Source organism: Eutrigla gurnardus (assembly GCF_963514095.1).
Source record: "Eutrigla gurnardus genome assembly, chromosome: 17".
In the NCBI taxonomy this organism is placed as follows: domain Eukaryota; kingdom Metazoa; phylum Chordata; class Actinopteri; order Perciformes; family Triglidae; genus Eutrigla; species Eutrigla gurnardus.
In genome coordinates this window covers 915,658-939,342 of record NC_139928.1, presented here as the reverse complement: position 1 = coordinate 939,342, position 23,685 = coordinate 915,658, and the positions used below count along the sequence as shown (strand labels likewise).

The 23,685-nt window shown below is 41.9% G+C and overlaps 1 protein-coding gene and 1 long non-coding RNA gene across 2 annotated transcripts; one reads left to right on the top strand and one right to left on the bottom strand.

Moving 5' to 3' along the window:
* Positions 1-2,710: 2,710 nt before the first annotated feature.
* Positions 2,711-4,535, bottom strand: LOC311027449 (uncharacterized protein; the record flags this gene model as incomplete). The annotated part of the gene is made up of 5 exons (XM_084031475.1): positions 4,368-4,535; positions 3,529-3,615; positions 3,352-3,426; positions 3,111-3,182; positions 2,711-2,806 (listed from the first exon to the last, which is right to left on the bottom strand). The coding sequence occupies exons 1-5, from the start codon at positions 4,377-4,379 to the stop codon at positions 2,711-2,713; spliced, it is 342 nt and encodes a 113-aa protein (XP_083887601.1). The 5' UTR covers positions 4,380-4,535.
* Positions 4,536-22,072: 17,537 nt separating this feature from the next.
* LOC311028046 lies at positions 22,073-23,019 on the top strand. Its single transcript, XR_014598678.1, has 4 exons — positions 22,073-22,198; positions 22,300-22,412; positions 22,494-22,605; positions 22,696-23,019. It is a non-coding gene; the product is annotated as an uncharacterized lncRNA (long non-coding RNA).
* Positions 23,020-23,685: the final 666 nt, after the last annotated feature.

The following is a 23,685-nucleotide window of genomic DNA, read 5'->3' as shown; positions in this document are numbered from 1 at the left end:
TTAACCAGTGTTTGTAAAATACCTGGGGCAGAATTCCTTTTAGCACAAAGATACTATAAAACAGTAACCAGTTCTGCCATTCACTAGCCTTCCAAAACCTCCTTTGCTGAAAAGATCGGGGCACTCTTGTCACATTGCAAGGAGGCTTGATTAGTAAGAGTTGCTGATCAAGTTCAGTCACTCTATTCCCAATATAATATGGCTTCTCGTGGTTTTCACTGTCCAGCCACATGCTTGTCATTTGCCGAACCACACCAAGATGTATATTATGCATATGGTCAGGAGGCATGCCAGATATGATGTCAAAGTGTGGAATGTTTATAAGACATGTGGGTCCTTTAACACCCCTCACAGATTTTGTGGTACGCAGAGCCTCCCTTGCATCATTTATGGTTGAAGCATGGTCCCTTTTTGGAACATCTATGTATGGGTATGCCCTAACAGTACCATTTCCCTTTTGAACTTGTTCACCAGGATGTAAACAGAGGCTGCACCCGTAATGACCATTGAACTGGGTCATGTTTTGTAGTATGGGCCTGGCAACTGAATCACACATCATAAGAGCTGCCACAACTCTACATTGTTCCAAAATGCTGTTTCTTTTTAACTTGAAGCCCACAGTTGACAACTTCTGACACTCTAGAGTGAACGGCTTTAAAAATGTATTAACATTTGGCTTTTTACTGCCAAACCACAAGCCAAAAAGTAAAACATTTTCTTTGCGTACAGGGTAAGGAAGCTCGTTTACAATCCCTTGTAATGGCCAAATACTATACAGTGACTATTTAAACACAGGTACACCATCGCAGTTGAGTGTTAAGGAGTATCCATGAGGACAATCAAGTGGGCCTCCATTTTTGCTCAGATTATGGTACATTTTACCACTACATATATAATCATAATTTTCAGAATTACATGTGCCATTTCCTGACTTGAGAGAACCTGCAACATCTTCTCTTTGAAGAAGATGTTCCAACTGTGTCTGGATTGGTAAGTATATGAAGAAGTTTCCATTCTTCAGTGAGCTGTTTTTATCCCACGTTGTGTTGCACACAGTACACTGCCCTTCACTAACTTCGTCACCAATGTAATATTCACAATTTGGACAGTATATGTGACATTGTAGGTGACCTTGTATTGGCTTAAGCTCTTTTAAGAACAGATGCTTTGAGGTTGACGGTGTGTTTTCTGGACAGTGAATATTAATCAAATCCAGAAGATCAGAGAGGGCCAAACCAGTGAGTCCGTGTCTCAAAACAAACGAGAGTATAAGTAAAAAACTCTGAGCTTTGGTTAGTCGTGATCCAGTGTAAAGTGGCTCTTCATTTACATGAGGAAACTTTTCATTGCTGCCTTCTCCCAAACGTGATTCCTCATTCACTGACTCATCAGTACTGTCTTCATAGACAGGGGCAAATTGTTCTCCACTGCCAAGAATGGATTCAGAGTCAGAGTCAGTAAAAGACTGCCTTCGTTCAAACACACCGATACCGACACCGTCATCCACGTTATCAGGAATGAAGTTATTTGATGACTCTGATGCTGGGCTCAAATTTGGTGGATCACTGAAGTGAAGATCACACTCTGTGGAACATTCATCCTCAAACAAGAGTGGGGATGTAGGATATCTGGGCATAAATTCACCATGGTCTACATGCAGGCTCTGTAATAGGGAGAAAAGAAAAAGTAAATTCTGATTATTTGAAAATAACATAAGAAATAAAATAGACCCACAAACATTTTACAAATGAATTAATTTTGCAAAATAGGAAATTAACATTTCAGAGGAACTGCCTGGGTTTTCAGGACACATGAGAACTAATACCAATTTAGATTCAAAAAGCAGGCTGCTTAAACCTGCTAGGTGGAACAATGACAATGATCCTGAATGTCTAATTCTGACAAATTTGTATTATTACATCTTTTCAGCAGGAAGTAGTTCCCATCGAAACTTTTCACCCACAAGGGCTGAGGATTATGTCGGGTATCCATGCCATTGTTTTTGGAAAAAGGGGTGTTGCGGCTGAGTCTCTAATTTTTGATATTATTAAATCTACTCCAAAATGTACAGCAGCATATGGCCATACCAGGTAATTTTAGAAACAATGTTGGAACTCTACAGAGCTGTACCAGAGGATTTAAGTTGTTTTGGAGAAGGCTGCTATGGAATTGTGCTAGCTGCCTCCTGTGTGTTGTGTGGACAAAGACATCACCTGTGTTTCAAGTGGCAGGGGGGTGAATAGATACTGTATGACAACATTTTTACTTTTGGGTGAACTGTTCCTCTTAAGCTCAATTATTCAGAAATTTACTGAACTTGCCCACATGATCAATCTTACCTGATCCTGTAAAACTCAATCTGCTGAAATAAAATTGTGACTTACATACAGTATAGCATCTATGAAACTAACCCATTCATATACTTTTCTTTATACTTACAGTGGTGTGTTGAGCATCATGAGCATCTTCAGAGAAGTTTTCAACGTCATGGTCAGAATCATCATGACCCATCAAGTTCTGTTTTTTGAGAACAATGATCAAGTCTTTACTAATTTTCAAATTAAGCAGCTTCACTTCAGAGAGATCATCGGCTATCCCCTAAAAAATAATTAAAAAACACACATAAAAATAAAAACAAATGTGTTGACAGTAAATGAAACAGTTTGGTTATGGTTAGTGTATCAAAATATGATCTTGGATCAGTGCCAAGTTAAAAGTACATTCTACTTACGGTAATGTCACCAACATCGTGTGCATCTTCAGAACCATTGTCAGAGTCGTGGTCAGAGGAATTATGATTCAGGTTCTGTTGTGTAAGAATAAAAAGTCTTGATTAAATTACAGTTTTTAAGTAGCTTCAGTGAATCAGTCAAACACAGAAACCAGTAGGGCTATAGACAATGACCTGAAACCTATAGCAAAATATATCACAGTACACCTTGCCATGCACAACCATCCACTTTGGTGCAATGTTTTTTAATATGCTGGCTGGGTGGATACCAGCTGAAATCAAGCATTTTCTTACTCTCAAATGCTAATACTTGCTAAAGTTGATATAGCGTTGCTAAAGAATACATTGTTCAACTACACACCACACAGTTGAAACTTACACAGACTTCTGCTCCTGACACACTTTGTTGTCCACTGAGAGGAGCCCAAGCTTCAGAATCGTCATCAGTTATCTGAAAAACAGATTACAAAATAAATACCCATACATAGTCTCCAAAACAACCTGCATGTGGCCAAAGCTACCAAGATGTAACTTGGTTAATTCTTATAGATATTAAGAGATATTTTTAAACAAACCTTACACATAGAATGTGCAATTTGAAAAAAGTACACTATACTTACGGCAATGTGGGTGACATCATGTGCATCTTCAGAACCATTGTCAGAGTCGTGGTCAGAGGAATTATGATTCAGGTTCTGTTATATGAGAACAATAGATCACAAAAGACACTGAGCTATTATTGGTCACAATGTATCATGACTATCTTGGTAACAAGAAATTAAGCAGCTGAAACTTACATCGACTTCTTCTGTAGTTGTTGATAGACTTTGTGAAGATAGTCCACTTAGGGGGCTCCAGACCTCTGAACTGTCATGGGCTCTTGGCTAAAAATTAAAAAAAGGACAAAGTTCTCACATATTATGTCCAAAACACTTTCTATGTAGACTTTCTGTCTTCTTTCCTGAAGACAGAACAGACACACAGCACAAGTAACTTTCAAAAGGTCTACAAAAAGGTGTAACTTTATATTTACATATTCATGACTCACCAGATCCTGGATTGACTGATGAACCTCAATGTGGTTTGCCTCTGTCAGTGCTTTCCTGTGATTAAGGATGCAAATGATAAGAAAAAATTGCTTGATTTTAATAAATGTATATCTTTCAAACACCAACGGATTTTAATGTTTCCCCCAAAAAGCTTGTCTATTCATAACAAGACATATGTGATGGCTCAGCTACTGCATGTCTGAAAATTAGTTAATGAAAGTAAGAAGTTTAAAAAGTCCAAGTCATAATCCAGTCAACTCTGACTAAACCTAAGAATTTGCACTTCAAAGGTTTAGGGTTAGGAAAAGATCATGTTTTTGGTCGCCAAAAACACAGCTGGAAAAATACCTATCCGTGGTTTACAGAAGCATACAATGACAACATTTTATTCTGGCGACTGGGCTGCCCTTCATCATCCCTACCGCGAAACCAGTTGAATGAAGCAAGCATCAGCTAACTGCTAACGTTAGCTACGTTAGCATGAACAGCTAAAGCACAGCCAACGTTACCGGTTGTAACCTAACGCTAGTAAAGAATCACAACTGCGCTGCTTATTATAGTCGGCTAGGATGAAGCAAAACACTAACCTTTTTTTCCATCGTTTTGTTCTTGCTGGAATCTCCGTTTTATCGGAACCAGGGAGAATATATTTCCTTTTCAATCGGTCCATTTTTTCCCCTGGGACATATGAGCGTTCTGATCGCGACTCATGGACAAGTGCGCCGTGATTGGTCCGCAAAACCGGAAAACGGTGCCAACCACAGCACAGTAGTATTAGCCAATCATAGCACAGTAGGGCGGGACTAGGCGGCGCACTCTCGCGATAAGGAAAAGGCCGCTTAAATTGTAGATAGGCAGCAACAGCTACGTTTGAATTTGCTAAATAAAATGTCGAAGTATCGGTATGCCCTTGTGTCTTGGACTAAAGGACCGGACAAAGATGCGGTTAGCATTGTACCAACAAACTGGATAATTGACTGACCCAACAGATACACTGCATGAAAAGTCGGATTTTCGTCCCTGTAAACGCCCGAAAATCTCCCTAATTTTCGGGAGTTAACGACAATTTACAGGCTGCGAACGCCGCGTTCGTCTGTGCCGAAAATTGTCGGAAACGAACCACAGCGAAGGCTCTAATTAGCATATGAATAGCGGCGAAACCCCGCCTGGCCAGAGATGGCTTGAATATCCTCACTCAGGATTGGATGAAACCACTAGTTTTAAACAAGTATAATCGCTCGTGATTGGTTGGCAGATCTGGTCATTATAAATGTAAAGCCAACCCACGTTGGCAGATGTGTTACTATTGGTCACACTGGGTCTTTTAAACAAGAATAATCACTAGTGATTGGTTAGCAGATCTATCACTATATATATATATATATATATATATATATATACATATATATATATGTATATTTATATATATATATATTTATATATATACATATACATATATATATGTATATTTATATATATATATATTTATATATATACATATATATATGTATATTTATATATATATATATATGTATATATATACATATATATATGTATACACACACATATTTATTTTTATTTATTTATATATTTATAAATATAAATATGAATGAATTTATTGAATTGCCAGGAGGAAGTATTCAAAGAAAGAGCTTTATTGACAACACAACACACAACTGTACAAATTTGCCCACACAACAAACAAATGAACTGGCGACATTCTGTCCGAATTTGGTCAATTTTACAGCCGCCTGCTGTGCGTGGCCCTGTACTTGGGAGTCTTCTCTAATCGCGACTGTAGAGTCCCACAGAGCTCGGTGAGCTCCTGGCTACGAGAGGATGGAGGTCGCACAATCCATCCAGACACCCCGCCAACGACGCCGTCCTCCTCATCAGACATCATGTCTGTGGTGGCGCACTTCCAACGGTCCACCTCATCGCCAGCAAGCACACTCCGTCTCACTTCCAGCAGCTGTAAAACAATCAATAAAGACAATCAGTACTGCGCGATGCACTGCGCATGGACACAACACATCTATTAATGCACCTGAAAAATAGGTTTAGGTAGGTTTGGTCACATTGACCAAAAACGGATCTAATAAATCTAATAAGTCTTACCCTCTTTCTCCTGGAACGACTCCGAGCTGACCTCTTCACAGCTTCCGCCTGCGATGCGAGATCAGGCTGTGTGTGTCTGAAGCTCCTGCGTACCGTTTCATAGTATGTCTTACAGGCAGCTGGAAAACAATTAAATGAGTGGTATGAATAAGAAAACTTAAGTCACAGTAAAATTAAAACAAGGAAGAAGAAAACAGTAAAAGTTACTTACACACAATGGCGTCACTATCGGCGTCATATAAATCCGGACTTGCGGACAAAGCTCCGAGCAAGTAAGCGGTCACAGCTTCGTTATGAGGCGAGGTTCGTCTGTGAAAACAAAATGAACAGTTAAGATCGGTATCTACTGTTAACGCATCTATTTCCTTATACAGCAGAATGAAAGCATATTCTTTAAATCATACCCTTGCTCCGGTTCGTAGCGCCTACAATTCGTCTCCGAGTTGTGAAGACGGCGTACTGCTTCCTGTAAAAGACCACGTACACTTAACAAAGCAACTTAACGTTACACTGGTTCCTCTCTCTTGTTCTTTTACAAGGCTACTATGCTACTTTTAGCTTGGACTATTAGCTTTTAAGCTACTTTTAGCTTGGGCTTGCTTTGCTAATTTTAGCTTAGCTAGCAGTCACCGAACATATTCTTACCGCAATCATCATGAGAGTCTCCAGCAGTCCTGGGACATCCTGAGAGTCTCCAGCAGTCCTGGATATAAGAATTATAACATTTAAACCACATTTTCTTAAGTGAAGCCTCTCAGAGCAGCATCCCTTCTGCCGGTGAACGACGTGAACGTCTCCTCATCGTTCCCTCCACTGAATGAGGCGCCCGGTGTCTGCATCCGCCCCTTTAACGGACAACGGTGCACGGCGTTATTAATCACCGTTAGTAAATATATAACCACGGTTTAACATAAGCACTATATTATTAGTTAACGTCGGTAAAAACGGCACATTTTCCGCTTCGCTTGCGCTCGCTAACCTCTATAGTAAATTAGCGTCAGTAGGCTAGCCGGCTAGCAGGACCTTCGATTCGTAACGTTAACGTACAATGCCAACAACAATAAAGTAACGTTCATTATCAATACGATTTAAAAGTCAGCTGGAAACATAAAAGTCATGTTACAGTATACTTACATGTGTACGCGGTTTGTGTCGGGCTGTCGCCAGAATCACCGCAGTCGTCCGCCATTATCCAAAACTTGTGAAGTCAGACGAGCCGCAATGCATTTTGGGAAGTTGAGTAGATTTAGCAAGGTCCGCTGTACTCAGAAATTCTTGCCAATGCAGTATACATCCGGGCATTTCTCGCGTGCACAAATTCACATACTATTGTATGTGAACGCACTACGTACTCAAATTTACGTCACAATTAAGTACGAGTAGGACGTTAGTATGGCATTTCTAACACAGCCGAGATCTATGATCTATGAACCCATCCTTGACCCTCAGAACTACGACCAGCCATTATAAAGCAGTTTATAGTTGTTAATGTTGTGTCAAAAGGTACTGCATTTAAACATGTTACTGCGCAAGTTTCCTGGCTTCATCCCCATCCGGACAGACATTTTTATGGAAAGCCAATAGAAGTTTGGAGCTTGCAGGGAACAGACACGTCATACCCAGCATCATTTCTGCCTGTTGAGCGCATTGCTGGGAGATGTGTGGTTAACACATCCACTGTGCATTTAAGCAAGACCAAAGAAAGGGTCACTGTAGTCATACCACTATGCACAGTGGTTGAGCTCTAGGAGACTGTGATGTTGTTTGCATGAATGTACATTTTACCTTTGTGGCAAAGCCTGATTAAAAGTAATTGTTGAAGCAAATTGTTTTGTGTATCTTTGAATGAAGATGAAATTAAGTTATATCTTTGAATGAAGATGAAATGAAGTTAACACCTTTCAGAAAAATGTCACCTGGGGGAAAACTCCCCCTGCTACCCTGATTTGCATTTGTATAGCTCACAGCATTTTCATTTACATGTTAAAGCCTCCCCTAGGATTACGGGGAGGGGGGTCATGGGGGGACAACTGCCAAGCAAGGCCCACGTCAATTCCCGGCAATTTACGTCAGTTTTCGGTGTTTCCTGCAAATTGCCGATTGCAGTCGTAAACCTGAACTTCCACGTCAATTTACAGGGCCGCTAACTGACGAAAATCCCACTTTTCATGCAGTGATACTTCCAGAACATATCTTGTTGAATGTCGCATGGCTAACACCAAGAAGCCTGTGAACGGATGGCAAGTTGAGCATGCAGTGGTGCTGCAGTTAGCAGGTAAGTTCAGCCCTTAATTTTAATAGTGACCATAACTTAAATTAGAAAACTCTTAGGCCAGCATGCTAATAAGGTAACAATTAGCAATGTATAGCCAGGTGTACCTTAAGGCGGGTCCACACCGCACCGACTGCCCGACTCGCGTGGGTAAATGAAGTCGGGCTACTTAATATGGCCGACTCGAATGGCGGATTACACATTTGAATCGGCTGAAATGAACGCCGACGTGGGCCGATTCGAGCGACCACACCAAGGAGACTCGTGTCAGGGACGCCGACTCTCTCAAAGACGCCGATTTTCGGTCCGGTGTGGACCCGCCATTATTGCAAAATAGGCTAACTGACACCCACTCAGGGTGATCACACATCAGGCAATAATGACCAACTAGCTGCACATTACTTGGATTTACAGGGCTACTTTTGAAAGAAATCAATAATGGGACACATTATTAATTTTGAAAGTTTCCCTCAAGTATACAGTGTTTTATAGCTTGTAACGTTAATGGTGTTGATTTTTGGCATCTTGTTGGCATTTAAAATTCTGTCTTCCCACATTAATGTAGAAAAAGAGTCTACACTGAAATCCGCTGAGCGGGAACTTGTAAAAGTGGACGTGCCACAAGACCACAAGAGACTCAGAAAACCCAAACGCCTGTTCTTTGATGAAGATGAGGATTCGAGGCCCACTGGAGACACAAACTGTGAAATTCCAAGAAAGGTAATTGAACAGCTATACAATGTACTAGGTGGTGATACTGGGTTGCAGTTGGATGTGACCAAAGACAGCACTACCGTCTATACAGGCTACTGCCTTCTCCATATTCTCTCATTTAGACAATGCATTAGTGTGTATTAGTACAGCTTTGAAATAGATTTTCTGTTTATAGAGCCACACCATACTATATACAGTATATCAGAGTTCTGCAACATGATTACTTTTTAATACATTAGGAATTGAAAATTGAAAATGTCCTCAAAACTGGAGCTGGTATCAAATTAGAGTATTTGTGTGTTGGTTCATCCATAATCAAAAGTCAATATCTTTACCCTATAGAAAAAGCCCAAACTTGTAGCTCAGAGACGGGCTGAGGAAGAAATTCTTTCTGAAGACAACCAACTTACCCCAGGAATCCGGAGTCCAGGAGAATCTTCCAGCAATGAAAATGCTGCCCAAATCAGAGACCTTCAGAACCAGGTCAAGGCTTTGCAGAAGGAAAATACCAGACTGCGCAACATGGCAGTTAAAGGCAAGTATCTCTCTTTAAGTTTAAATAGTAATGAGTACCTCTTCATTTTAGATAAAATAGATTAATGTGGTAGGAGGAAATAGATGAATCTTGAATTTCACATCGCGAGATTCAGTCTGGTGATGATTCCCATAGATGCTAGAAAATAGGTGGGCTTGCATTCGGACAAACCAATCATTAATTTAGCACGCTGCCTTCAGTTAAGCATATGAGACAAGAAGTAGTCAATACAGTTGCTAAATCTTATTCCATGTGTGATCTTCAACACCTAGCCAGGGTTTTTACTGGCTTAAAATGGGCTTTGGAGGTGCCCAACCCTTGCAGTGACTGCAGTTACTCACCATGGAAAGAAATCACGCTTTACATGGCAAACAGCTGAGTTGGGCTACTTTTCCTTTTTCATTGATGTCTTATTACCCAGGACCTGCTAAATACTGGACGTGCATGCGCCTAGAGCGGTCTCCTGTAGTCGAGTGTGATCATTTAAAGCATAGGCTACTATCCAACATCGGAATTGTCAACATCAAATGAGTTTGAACGAGCCACGAATTACTCAAATCAATATGTGTAAGCTTGAAAATTCAGTAGCAACATGGAGAGCATTAATTATTATTATTATTATTATTATTATTAAGCATCATTCAGATAATTTATGTTGGACAAAAACGCCTACTTGTTTACATCAGTGTTACTACTGCAAATGCCACTCACTGTTCTTTGCTGGAGTGAGATACCACCAAACTGTTCAAGTTTATTTAGGGCCCTTAATCACTGTTTATAGAAAATGAAACGCCACTCCCTGACTTGAAACCTTGTAGCAGTCAAGAAAAAACTCCCAACACCAAAAAAAGGGAAAAATAGAAGAACCAACCTCAGGGCCAGCCACCTGCTTCCTGCTGCTCATTCATTGAAACGTGCCCTCTGCTGGCCAGAGTGTGCAATACAGCAAAAGTATAACAACTAAGTGAAGTACTGTTTTTCCATTACATTGAAGTAGAGAAAATCCTGCTAGTTTGGCCATTTGATATGTGGTAAGCCTGCCTTCCCAGAATGTTATGAATGGGGAATGGTGGAAGACTATCTCACATTGTGAAAACATGCAAGGTTCATCTGGCTTGTGAGGCTAAGAAATAATACACAAAGCTATAATCATTACGGCACATCTTCCTTTGACTCAATATACAGTCAACGTGGTTGCCACCTGTATAATTTTGTAGCACACTAATTTTTTAATTCAAAATATTTTCCAGAGATTCCTGCTTTGTTAGTGGACGTGAGAAAGGTTATCACCAAGAATAATCCCATCAAAGATGTCAGCGTCAGTGAGGTTGAAAGTGAGGGTGAAACCGTGACACCTTGCAAACCTTCAGAAGTAAGTATTTTTACAATTGGTACGTTCTGAGTAGAAATTAAAAACATATAGACTAGCATTCTGTTGCTTGTGGTGATTTTCTTGTTTTTTGTTCTGTTTTTTACAATTAATAAGGTGAAACTGGGGAATGATGGCGCCACCACTGTCTCAGCTCATTGCTGGGACACTGCAAAAGCACAAAATACAGCTAATGGGATGGCACGAGTGCTGCTGATGGGCCTCTTCAGTGTTGACGTTCTTCTGAAGTCCAACCTGACCGGAGGGATCAACAAGGTCGATCCCAGTGCAGAGCGGCGACAGGCTCTTGATGGGAAAAAGCTGCAAGCTTTACTTGGTAAAATATCAAAAATACCTTTCTGTTAATGAGTTGGAGGCTGTGTTTTGATTTTCTGTCATGATTCTGAAAAACGTGGAAAAGGACTAACCTGTAAAATCAAACCTGCCTGACTCTTCCCTTCTTCATCAGTTTGACCAGTTTAACTAACTTTTTAATCAAACAAAACAGAAGGTAAGCAGGTAGACTAACCACCGTAACGGGCACAGATAACAGCACAACCTCACAAGATGGCGCCCGAATCGGCATGGCATCCCTACTCTGCTGCAGAGGCTCTACGACAGCAGCCATCCCAACAGTGACCTCTCTAATGCTCGGCGTGCATTCCCCCATTATGATTTAATGTAGATATTATGTATATTGTTGTAATTCCTTCCTGCTGTTTTTTGTGAATGTCTAATTTGTTATTGCTCTGTTCCACAGATGCTGTTGTAAACCACCATCCAGGGACCAAGATATCTGATGTAAGAAAGTCTATCAACACAAGAATTTGTGAGTTAAGGCACCAGATTAAGCGAAAAAACAAGATGGACTGTTAAATTCTTGTTTTCTTTAACCCTCATGCGACCTTAGGGACATTTTTGTCTTTTTCACTTTTGATTTTTTGATCATTCTGGCTGTGTTAATGCATACGGCATAAATTTTGCCAAGGGTTTTTTGGGGAATTTTTAAATTTCAACCCCAGTTCCTATAATGAGTCAATTATACACTGTATCTACAATTGTTATGTTAAGGTGTTAATGTATTGTAATGTAATAAAATAATGTAATACATTTTCCTATTTTTGGGATACAGAAGATTCCAGTATTTTCCATGTTTTTTGTTTCTGCTGTATTATGGAGCCCCGTAAACCAGGGAATCAAAGATGTGTTCCAAGAAAAACCCAAAACAAAGTTTGGCTTTGTTTGGTTTAGTAGATTTGAGACCATCAGAGAGTTTATGCAGCTCAAGAAGCTTCAGACAGAATGCAGCCTGCTGACAGCGAGCACGACTTGCATGAGAAAACAACACAAACTGTGTATGTATGTCTATATATACAGTGTGTGTGTGTGTGTGTGTGTGTGTGCGTGTGTATATATATATGTATGTATGTATGTGTATGTGTGTATGTGTGTGTATATATATATATATATATATATATATCAACATATATTTTTCCTCATAATTGTGTACATATATTGCACATACATGTTCCCATATAAATGTGAATATATAGTACATATATGTTCATATATATATACACCCATTTTATCATATATATATATATATAATGAAGTGTATTATTACATATATTAAGATATATAAGTACATATATTTTTCAATATATGAAAAGCGGCAATTCCTTATGTATTTATCAATATATTGTAATATATTAACACAATATATTATTATGTATATTTTCAATCACACAAAATCAGAACAGTAAATATATTAATATATTGACAGTTCATATATAGGGAAATATATTTTCTTTGCGTAAGGGAGCTCCATTAGAAACTTTATTTATGGCACCTGGGAACCATTTCACCCCGACCATCATCAGGAGCACACAGCCCGTTGGTATGTAACTGCCTAGTAAAATTGTTAAGACTTATATGTATATATACTGAGAGTTTACCTCACTGTGTCGGCGTTAGTTAGCCGAGGTGCGGGCGTTCGGCGACCCGGATGCTGTGTAGCGTTTATCGTTGTTGGTCATTTGCGTTGCACTGATTGTTTGGAGCACTGCTGGTTTCTGGTGGCGGTGGTGAGGCGGTGGGTTGGTTATCCACGGTAAAGTTATGCTGCATTTGTATGCTTTTGTGATTTGTTTGGATGAGGCACGTGGTGGCATGTGTCCTGTGACAGCGTCCATAGCAACCAGTGGCGGCGGAGAGTCGCTGTGCGCATGCAATATGCATTCTGGGTGATGGAGTCATTGTTGTTTGAGCCAGATTTGCTGCATTTGGTGGTGTTGCTGGCTTCTTTTGATTTCATCATTTACATTATCATTATATCATTATTTGAATGATGGTATGTTTGAATAATACATTTGTTTGTTTGTTGTATTTCAGGTTTATGAGCTGTGGTACCTTAATTTGAAAATAAAAGACAAACACGAGTCATAACATTGTGTGCTTCCTGGTAAGCCTTTTCAGAGGGCCCAGTAATGGAAAATTCCGGACAGGCGTTGACCATCTCATTCTCCTCCAACTTATTCACTCTTTGTTCAAGAGCCAGGATAGTTTCATTTGCGCCATTAAGCGCTGTTTGCATTTCTCTCACCTCTGTTCTTAAATTCTGGAGCTCTTCTCTCGTTTCATCTGATTGTTGATGAAAATCTGCCCTGAAGTCCTTAATTTGTGCAGCAATATTGTCTTTTATGCTCAACAGCAGTCTTTCCAAACTTTTCCTGGCATCTTCCTCCCTGCTCGCCATTCTAATTGCTTGCTGTTGTTCGCATTTGTCCTTTCTCCTTTCAATTTTCGCCACTTCCGTGATCGCACCAGACCGCAAGTTCATTCCACCTTCTTCTACTAGTTTCTCATGGGAAAGCTTCAAGCAGATATCAAAAATAACGAATTCTTAGGGGGGGTGTACCGGAGAGTATTATCACAGCCGCATATCCCGCGTGCGATCAACCGGAAGTCATAAGCCATTCTGGAGTAATCGGTAGGGAAGGAGGAGGGTTCCTGTAATAGCGCTGGGGGGCTGGGAGATGAGGTTCGCCTGATACTGGAGCTGGGGCGGGGGCTGGGTGGACAGGAGAATTGGGAAGGCGGGTGGCAGCTGCTTGAAAATGCACAGAAAACTGCTGAAGTGTGTTAAGCATCACACCGAGAGTTTGGTCATGTTTGATGAGCATTTCTTCTTGGCATGCAAGCCTGTCTTCATGGCATTGCACAGAAGCATCATGGCTGGTTAAGGCTGTCATTAACTCTTGCAAAGGTGTCTCAGAAGCATTGCTTGCCTCTGCCGGGTTCATGTTTCTAGGTTCATTCTTTGTCATGAGTGGGATGCGAGCCATGGTGTCTCATGTCTCAGGTCGATGCTCTATTGACTGAGCTAAACAGGCAGTCCAAGAACCCAAATGCAGAAGCTGACAGTGCGACACAAGGTTTCTTCTTCAACAAAACAAAAGTTACTCTTTATAGGATAAGCAGCAGATAGGCTAAACTCAAAAGGTGTTACTCTCAAAAGACAAAAGCTACAAAAATGTTCACACCACACACAGCGAGACTTACGCATAGGTCTATGATGAAGACTGAACGAACGACCGGCCCAAAAGAAATAAATAAACAAAAAAAAAACATATCAACTGAATGAATACCACAAATAAGTCAATAGTGTCACCATCTGGTGGCCAACCGAAAACATAGTCCGGATCCTGACATGTACAAGCACTTTGCTTCCGAATCCCACTGTTCATATGAAACATATCGAAAAGCCGTAAAGGACAGCAAAATCCGCTTCACCAAACTGGGAGAGGAGCAGTGCGAGCAGTGTCTCCAGCATGAGCTCCATGTGAATGCCGAACACCAGGCTGGAAACAAGGACCCCACTTCAGACTGCTCAGCCTGCAAGAAGTGGGAGGCCCACAAGGAGAGAGCAGCAAGAGGGAGGCATCACTACAAGCTTGATGCAGAAAAAGATCAAAGTGACAATCTGTCGGTCTGCAGCGTGGAAACTGAAATACTTTGAACCAGGGCACACCTTCATGAGTGCTGACAGTTTTCATCATGGGGTGGAGAAAGAGATGAAAAGGCAGCCTGGGGGTGTTGTGCTTGACTTTCAGGACTTCAGCAGTGTCATTGCATTGTCTAACTCTGCAAAAGTGAATGTAGTGGACTGCAAGTGAGGACATCCGTGCATGGAAAGCAGGGCACTTTGTGACGAAGCTCAAGAATGCACCTCATCTAGCAGAAAAGGCAGAGATCCAGTTTAGAAGAGGATCAAGGATGTGGGTGAAACTCTCCCATGATCAGGAGGAATTCACAGAGCTGGACTTCCTCATGAAGAAGACCACTCTTGGCATCCCTCAACCACTGCAATGAATTGCTGCTTGTACGAATGGTGCTATATAAATAATTTTGCCTTGCCTTGCCTAGGGAAACCTTAAAAACTTAGTTAAGATAGGATAAAAACCTTGACAAAAGATAAATAACTGGAGTGAACGGTTAAAAGGATAAGAATATGTAAGATAATAAATAAAATAAAATAGTACCGTATAAAACAAATACAATTATTTAAGATTAATATCGTCTTAAAAAACAAGATAGAGGGAACAGCATAAAATACGATAGAACCACATAAGAATGGAATAAGAATTTAAAATATTAGTTAAAAGCCTGATTAAAAAGGTGTGTCTTTAACCTGCCCTTAACAATATCAACAGTCTCTGCAGACCTTAGGTTCTCCGGCAGGCTGTTCCACAGGTCGGGTCCATAGTGGCTAAATGCTCACTGCATGAAAAGTGGGATTTTCGTCATTTAGCGGCCCTGTAAATTGCAGTGGAAGTTCAGGTTTACGACTGCAAACGGCAATTTGCAGGAAACACCGAAAACTGACGTAAATTGCCGGGAATTGACGTGGGCCTTGCTTGGCAGTTGTCCCCCCATGACCCCCCTCCCCGTAATCCTAGGGGAGGCTTTAACATGTAAATGAAAATGCTGTGAGCTATACAAATGCAAATCAGGGTAGCAGGGGGCGTTTTCCCCCAGGTGACATTTTTCTGAAAGGTGTTAACTTCATTTCATCTTCATTCAAAGATATAACTTCATTTCATCTTCATTCAAAGATACACAAAACAATTTGCTTCAACAATTACTTTTAATCAGGCTTTGCCACAAAGGTAAAATGTACATTCATGCAAACAACATCACAGTCTCCTAGAGCTCAACCACTGTGCATAGTGGTATGACTACAGTGACCCTTTCTTTGGTCTTGCTTAAATGCACAGTGGATGTGTTAACCACACATCTCCCAGCAATGCGCTCAACAGGCAGAAATGATGCTGGGTATGACGTGTCTGTTCCCTGCAAGCTCCAAACTTCTATTGGCTTTCCATAAAAATGTCTGTCCGGATGGGGATGAAGCCAGGAAACTTGCGCAATAACATGTTTAAATGCAGTACCTTTTGACACAACATTAACAACTATAAACTGCTTAATAATGGCTGGTCGTAGTTCTGCTAGAGGGTCAAGGATGGGTTCATAGATCATAGATCTCGGCTGTGTTCGAAATGCCATACTAACGTCCTACTCGTACTTAATTGTGACGTAAATTTGAGTACGTAGTGCGTTCACATACAATAGTATGTGAATTTGTGTACGCGAGAAATGCCGGATGTATACTGCATTGGCAAGAATTTATGTATATGTATTTAGTATACAGTGGACCTTGCTAAATCTACTCAACTTCCCAAAATGCATTGCGGCTCGTCTGACTTCACAAGTTTTGGATAATGGCGGACAACTGCGGTGATTCTGGCGAGGAGCCCGACACAAACCGCGTACACATGTAAGTATACTGTAACATGACTTTTATGTTTCCAGCTGACTTTTAAATCGTATTGATAATGAACGTTACTTTATTGTTGTTGGCATTGTACGTTAACGTTACGAATCGAAGGTCCTGCCAGCCGGCTAGCCTACTGACGGTAATTTACCATAGGGGTTAGCAAGCGCAAGCGGAGCGGAAAATGTGCCGTTTTTACCGACGTTAACTAATAATATAGTGCTTATGTTAAACCGTGGTTATATATTTACTAACGGTGATTAATAATGCCGTGCACCGTTGTCCGTTAAAGGGACGGATGCAGACACCGGGCGCCTCATTCAGTGGGGGGAACAATGAGGAGATGTTCACCGGCAGGAGGGATGCTGCTCTGAGAGGCTTCACTTAAGAAAATGTGGTTTAAATGTTATAATTCTTATATCCAGGACTGCTGGAGACTCTGAGGATGTCCCAGGACTGCTGGAGACTCTCAGGATGATTGCGGTAAGAATATGTTCGGTGACTGCTAGCTAAGCTAAAATTAGCAAAGCAAGCCCAAGCTAAAAGTAGCTTAAAAGCTAATAGTCCAAGCTAAAAGTAGCATAGTAGCCTTGTAAAAGAACAAGAGAGAGGAACCAGTGTAACGTTAAGTTGCTTTGTTAAGTGTATGTTGTTGGTCTTTTACAGGAAGCAGTACGCCGTCTTCACAACTCGGAGACGAATTGTAGGCGCTACGAACCGGAGCAAGGGTACGATTTAAAGAATATGCTTTCATTCTGCTGTATAAGGAAATAGATGCGTTAACAGTAGATACCGATCTTAACTGTTCATTTTGTTTTCACAGACGAACCTCGCCTCATAACGAAGCTGTGACCTCTTACTTGCTCTGAGCTTTGTCCGCAAGTCCGGATTTCTATGACACTGATAGTGACGCCATTGTGTGTAAGTAACTTTTACTGTTTTCTTCTTCCTTGTTTTAATTTTACTGTGACTTAAGTTTTCTTATTCATACCACTCATTTGTTTTCCAGCTGCCTGTAAGACATACTATGAAACGGTACACAGGAGCTTCAGACACACACAGCCTGATCTCGCATCGCAGGCGGAAGCTGTGAAGAGGTCAGCTCGGAGTCGTTCCAGGAGAAAGAGGGTAAGACTTATTAGATTTATTAGATCCGTTTTTGGTCAATGTGACCAAACCTACCTAAACCTATTTTTCAGGTGCATTAATAGATGTGTTGTGTCCATGCGCAGTGCATCGCGCAGTACTGATTGGAAGTGCGCCACCACAGACATGATGTCTGATGAGGAGGACGGCGTCGTTGGCGGGGTGTCTGGATGGATTGTGCGACCTCCATCCTCTCGTAGCCAGGAGCTCACCGAGCTCTGTGCGACTCTACAGTCGCGATTAGAGAAGACTCCCAAGTACAGGGCCACGCACCGCAGGCGGCTGTAAAATTGACCAAATTCGGACAGAATGTCGCTAGTTCATTTGTTTGTTGTGTGGGCAAATTTGTACAGTTGTGTGTTGTGTTGTCAATAAAGCTCTTTCTTTGAATACTTCCTCCTGGCAATTTTTCCTTTCCTCAATAAATTCATTCATATTTATATTTATAAATATATAAATAAATAAAAATAAATATATGTGTGTATATATATGTATAAATATACATATATATATATATATATATATATATATATATGTGTATATATATATGTGTATATATATATATATGTATATATATATAGTGATAGATCTGCTAACCAATCACTAGTGATTATTCTTGTTTAAAAGACCCAGTGTGACCAATAGTAACACATCTGCCAACGGGGGTGGGGTTTACATTTATAATGACTCATCAGGTTGACCAATAGTGACAGATCTGCCAACGTGGGTTGGCTTTACATTTATAATGACCAGATCTGCCAACCAATCACGAGCGATTATACTTGTTTAAAACTAGTGGTTTCATCCAATCCTGAGTGAGGATATTCAAGCCATCTCTGGCCAGGCGCGGTTTCGCTGCTATTCATATGCTAATTAGAGCCTTCGCTGTGGTTCGTTTTCGACAATTTTCGGCACAGACGAACGCGGCATTCGCAGCCTGTAAATTGTCGTTAACTCCCGAAAATTAGGGAGATTTCCGGGCGTTTACAGGGACGAAAATCCGACTTTTCATGCAGTGGCTGCCTCACCGTGGGTTTTAGTACTTGGTTTTGGTATCGATAAAAGGCCAGTGCCAGAGGACCTCAAGGTCCGCAAGGGTTGATATGGTAAAAGCAGTTCAGATAAGTAGGAGGGCGCAAGGCCATTAAGATATTTAAAAACCAGTAAAAGAACCTTAAAATCGATCCTGAAGCCAATGCAGTGACTCTAAAACTGGTGTAATGTGCTCCCGCCCTCTGGTCCTTTTTTACTGATTGTGTTGGTTTGTAGATCTTGTAGTTTTGGTAAAAGTTTCTCTCTCTGGCCTTCAGGATCTATAACTAAAACCTCAGTTATGTCCTGGTTGAACTGTAGGAAATTCACTGCCATCCATGACTTGATGTCTGCAATGCAGTAAAAAAAGGGCATCAATTTGCCTTGTGTCATCAGGAGACGCGGCAATGTACAGTTGTGTATCATCAGCGTAGCTATGGAAGCTGATGCCATGTCTCCTGACACTGGATCCGTATGGACGGCCGGCCAAAACGCACAAGACTTCTGCGTTTACCCACAAAAAACGTTTCCGTATGGGTGGGGCCTTATTCTTCAATAGGTTTGATCAGCCTCCCACCCCTCCCCCGATACAGCCAGCCCTGCTGCAACCCCTTTCATCTGCATTTCCAGTACACTGCCCAACCTCCAACACCCTCCCTACAGTTCCCAGCTCACCTCCCAGTAGCTCAACTCCTTTCACCATCACAAAACCCCCCTGCTCCACCCTGTCCTTCACACCTAAGCAGGTGAGAAAAGAGCTCAAGAAGATCAAGGCGAAGAAGGCTGCAGGTCCTGATGGCATCAGCTCCAGGGTCCTCAAATCCTGTGCGGCTCAGCTGTGCGGGATTTTGAGGATCATCTTCAACATGAGCCTGAAACTGGGGAGAGTACCACAGTTATGGAAGACCTCCTGTGTGGTACCAGTGCCAAAAACATCGCAACCGAAAGATCTCAACAGTTACAGGCCAGTGGCACTAACATCCCACCTGATGAAGATCCTGGAGCGGCTGGTGCTGTTTCATCTTCGCCCTGTGGTAAGACCAGCGATGGACCCGCTGCAATTCGCCTACCAGCCTAGCATCGGTTGGATGACACTGTCATCTACCTGCAGGACAGAGCTCTTTCTCACCTGGAGAAGTCTGGGAGCACTGTGAGGATCATGTTTTTTTATTTCTCCAGTACTTTCAACACAATACATTTCTGAAGGACAAGCTGGAGCACACAGGTGTGGATCCTCACCTCACATCCTGGATTGTGGACTATCTGACTGATTGACCCCAGTATGTGAGGATTCGGGACTGTGTGTCTGACATGGCTGTCTGCAGTACAGGGGCCCCACAGGGAACGGTTCTGGCTCCGTTCCTCTTCACGCTGTACACTGCAGACTTCTCCTACAGTTCCCCCTCCTGTCACCTGCAGAAGTTCTCTGATGACTCTGCAATTGTCTGCCTAATCACAGATGATGACGACAAAGAGTACAGAGAACTTGTACAGGACTTTGTGGACCGGTCCCTGCGGAACCACCTCCAGATCAATGTGGGGAAAACTAAGGAACTGGTGGTGGACTTCCGCAGGAGACGACACTCTCCTCCATCACCCGTGAACATCCTGGAAATGGACATTGAGATGGTAATATCTTACAAATACCTGGGTGTTCACATTGATAATAAACTGGACTGGTCTGTCATGCTGCTATGCTCTACAGGAAGGGTCAGAGCAGACTCTACCTGTTGTGGAGACTGAGGTCTTTTGGAGTGCAGGGTGAACTCCTCAAGACCTTCTACGACTCAGTAGTGGCATCAGCCATCTTTTATGGAGTGGTCTGCTGGGGCAGTAGTATCACAGCTGTGGACAAGAACAGGCTGGACAGACTGATTAGGAATGCCAGCTCTGTCCTTGGATGTCCCCTTGACCCAGTGGAGGTGGTGGGAGAGAGGAGAATAGCTACCAAGCTATTATCTGATTGATGGATAATCTCTCCCACCCCCTGCAGGACACCATCACAGCACTGGGCAGCTACTTCAGTAACAGACTGAAATCTGAAGGAGCGTTAACGCAGGTCGTTCCTCCCTGCAGCTGTTAGACTGTACAACAAGCACTGCTCTCAGTAGACCACACATAACCAGGCTTCTCATCCCATGTACAAAAGACTGTTATTTTAAACAAGTGCAATATAAACATACATATAAACATCCCATGCTCAATCTCTGTCTATAATGTAAATATCTAGTTGATTGCAACGGGAGTGAATGCTGGCGCGACTGGCTGCTGCTGCTCACTGCTGCCCACCGCTGCTCACCAGCACTTTTAAACTTATTTGAAAGTTTTTACTGTCTCATGACCCACACTTGACTGTGCATTTGTTCTCACTCGGAGAAAACGTCCTCACTATTTATTTGTAACAGTTAAACGACTCGGTTGTCACTCCTGCGTGGCTGTGTATGCAACACTAGCTCACCTGCTCTGCTCTGGTTATCGGGCCTCACCTGGACTTGCTCACCTTGATGCCTAAGTTGCCCGAGTCCACACCAACAAAGTGGTCTGACAGGATATACACCTGGGGTCCGTTTCACAAAGCAGGTTTAGTGAAAACTCTGAGTCTGTTAACCCTGAAATGAGGGAAACTCTGAGTTTTCCGTTTCACAAAGGGAGGTAACTCAAACCAGAGAAAGAGGGGTAACTCTAGCCTGTTTCACAGAGAGAGGTAACTTAAACTCTTGGTCAGTTACCATGGTAACTTACTCTTTGAACCTAACCTGGTCGGGACAAGGTTTTTCTCAACAAACCTCGAGTTTCTCTCTGTCTCCGCCCTCTTTCAGCCACACAAGGTATTTGATTTCCTCATTCATTCATTCATTCATTCAGCCCCGAGTTTTGGCGTAGTGTGGTTCTGCCATCTGTTGAGAAAATCATTGCAATAATCAGTAAGTAGGACTACATTAGGTGGCGATTATATTAACTACCATGGCATGTCCTTTTGATAATGATCCCGTGGATGAAGGTGCAGCATTACTGCGCAGAGAATTAAATATTCGTCGGAGATGATTATCAGACGCCTCGATGTTCTTGCATTTCCAGACAATTATCTTTTTGAGCGGTACCGTTTCACGTCACAGTCAATCATTTACATACACAACCTAATCCATCCTTACATTTCCAACATCACAAACCGAAGCCATGCTCTCACATCCGAGCAGATATTGTGTGTTGCGCTGCAATTTTTTTCAAATGGGAGTTTTTTGTACAATGTCGGAGATGCAGAGCACTTGAGCAAGGCAACTGTATGCAGAGCGGTCAGAAAGGTGTGCCTCGCCCTGAAACGGCTACTACCGATCTTTGTCAATTTCCCGGGACATAAACCTGTCAGAGCCATCAAGGAGGAGTTCCACAGGATTGCAGGTGAATGATGTAGAGATCCATTAAATGAATATTAAATAATATTCTGTTAATGACATTGTGCTGCAACCTCAGACTGGGATTATTAATGTACTTTATTTCAGGATTTCCCAGTGTGATTGGCTGCATAGATGGCACACACATCCCCATCACGGCTCCGTCACATAATGAAGGAGATTATGTAAATAGGAAGTCCACTCACATCATAAATGTGCAGGTACATGTGGGTTGACTACTGTTTCAAAATGTTAAAGACTACATCATAGTCCAACATCTGTCTGTTCTCTGCACTGTCAAGATCGTATGTGATGCTGCATACATCATTTCCAATGTGGAGGCCAAGTGGCCTGGGTCTGTTCATGACTCAAGGATGTATCAGGAGTCTAACCTGAGCAACAGACTGCAACGTGGTAAGCAGCCCTTAAGATTTGCACAATACTGTATAATTCACTTGTCTCCCTCCTTTTAATATACTCTAATGTATCCACTATACATTACAGGAGAGGTTGATGGCCATCTGCTGGGTGACAGGGGTTGCCCATGCCAGCCCAGGCTGCTGACCCCTTACCCTGACCCTGAACCAGGCCCCCAACAGAACTTCAACCGGGCTCACTGCAGGACGAGAGCCCGGGTTGAGATGACCATAGGCCTGCTGAAAGCCTGTTTCCAGTGCCTACGTCACCTCAGGGTGACCCCTGAGAGGGCCTGTGATATTATTGTGGCATGTGTTGTTCTTCATAATATTGCTACTATTAGAGGAGAGCAACACCCTGCCCTACAAATTGAAGACCCTGATGATGACGACCCCATCCACCTGCCAGCTATGCAGGACGGCAGAGCCGTCAGAGACACCATTTGCCGTCATCACTTTAGTGATTGAGTCCCCGTCATCATCATCATCACCACCACCACCACCACCTCCACCACAGCAGTCAAATAAAGACACAATACACATTTCATTTGGTCTTCTTTATTTCCTGCAAATACAAGAGCGAGTTTAGCGAGTGTTCCAATAGTTAACATGATTAACATAATTCACCTGTGACCATGCACCTACCTCTAACTTGTGCTCCAGTATCTCAATTTCTAGGTCAGCCCTCCTAATCTGGCGGTCCAAGTACTGCATTTCTTTGTCTGTTTTTTAAATTTTTTTCAGCAGGTGAATTTTGTAAATCTCTTTGACTGTTAACTGGGAATATATACAAGGAGGACATTATACAGTTGCACATGAATTCCACAGAATGAATCTCTGGTGTTTACTGAACATCCATCTCACTGTGTCAATCTGTGCAGTGGAAGTTGAGGGACCCTCCTGCTGCTGCCCAGCCATGCCCTGTTAAAAAAGGATGAGAATGTGTTAATACTTAAGTGTAGGCTAAATGTCACTCTATATTCCACCAGAATGTTAAGAAATGTAAATGGGAAGAGAACTATCGGTAACATAGCAAGATGTTACCTCTATAGGCCTTTCTGGATCCCCCTCTGTAAAG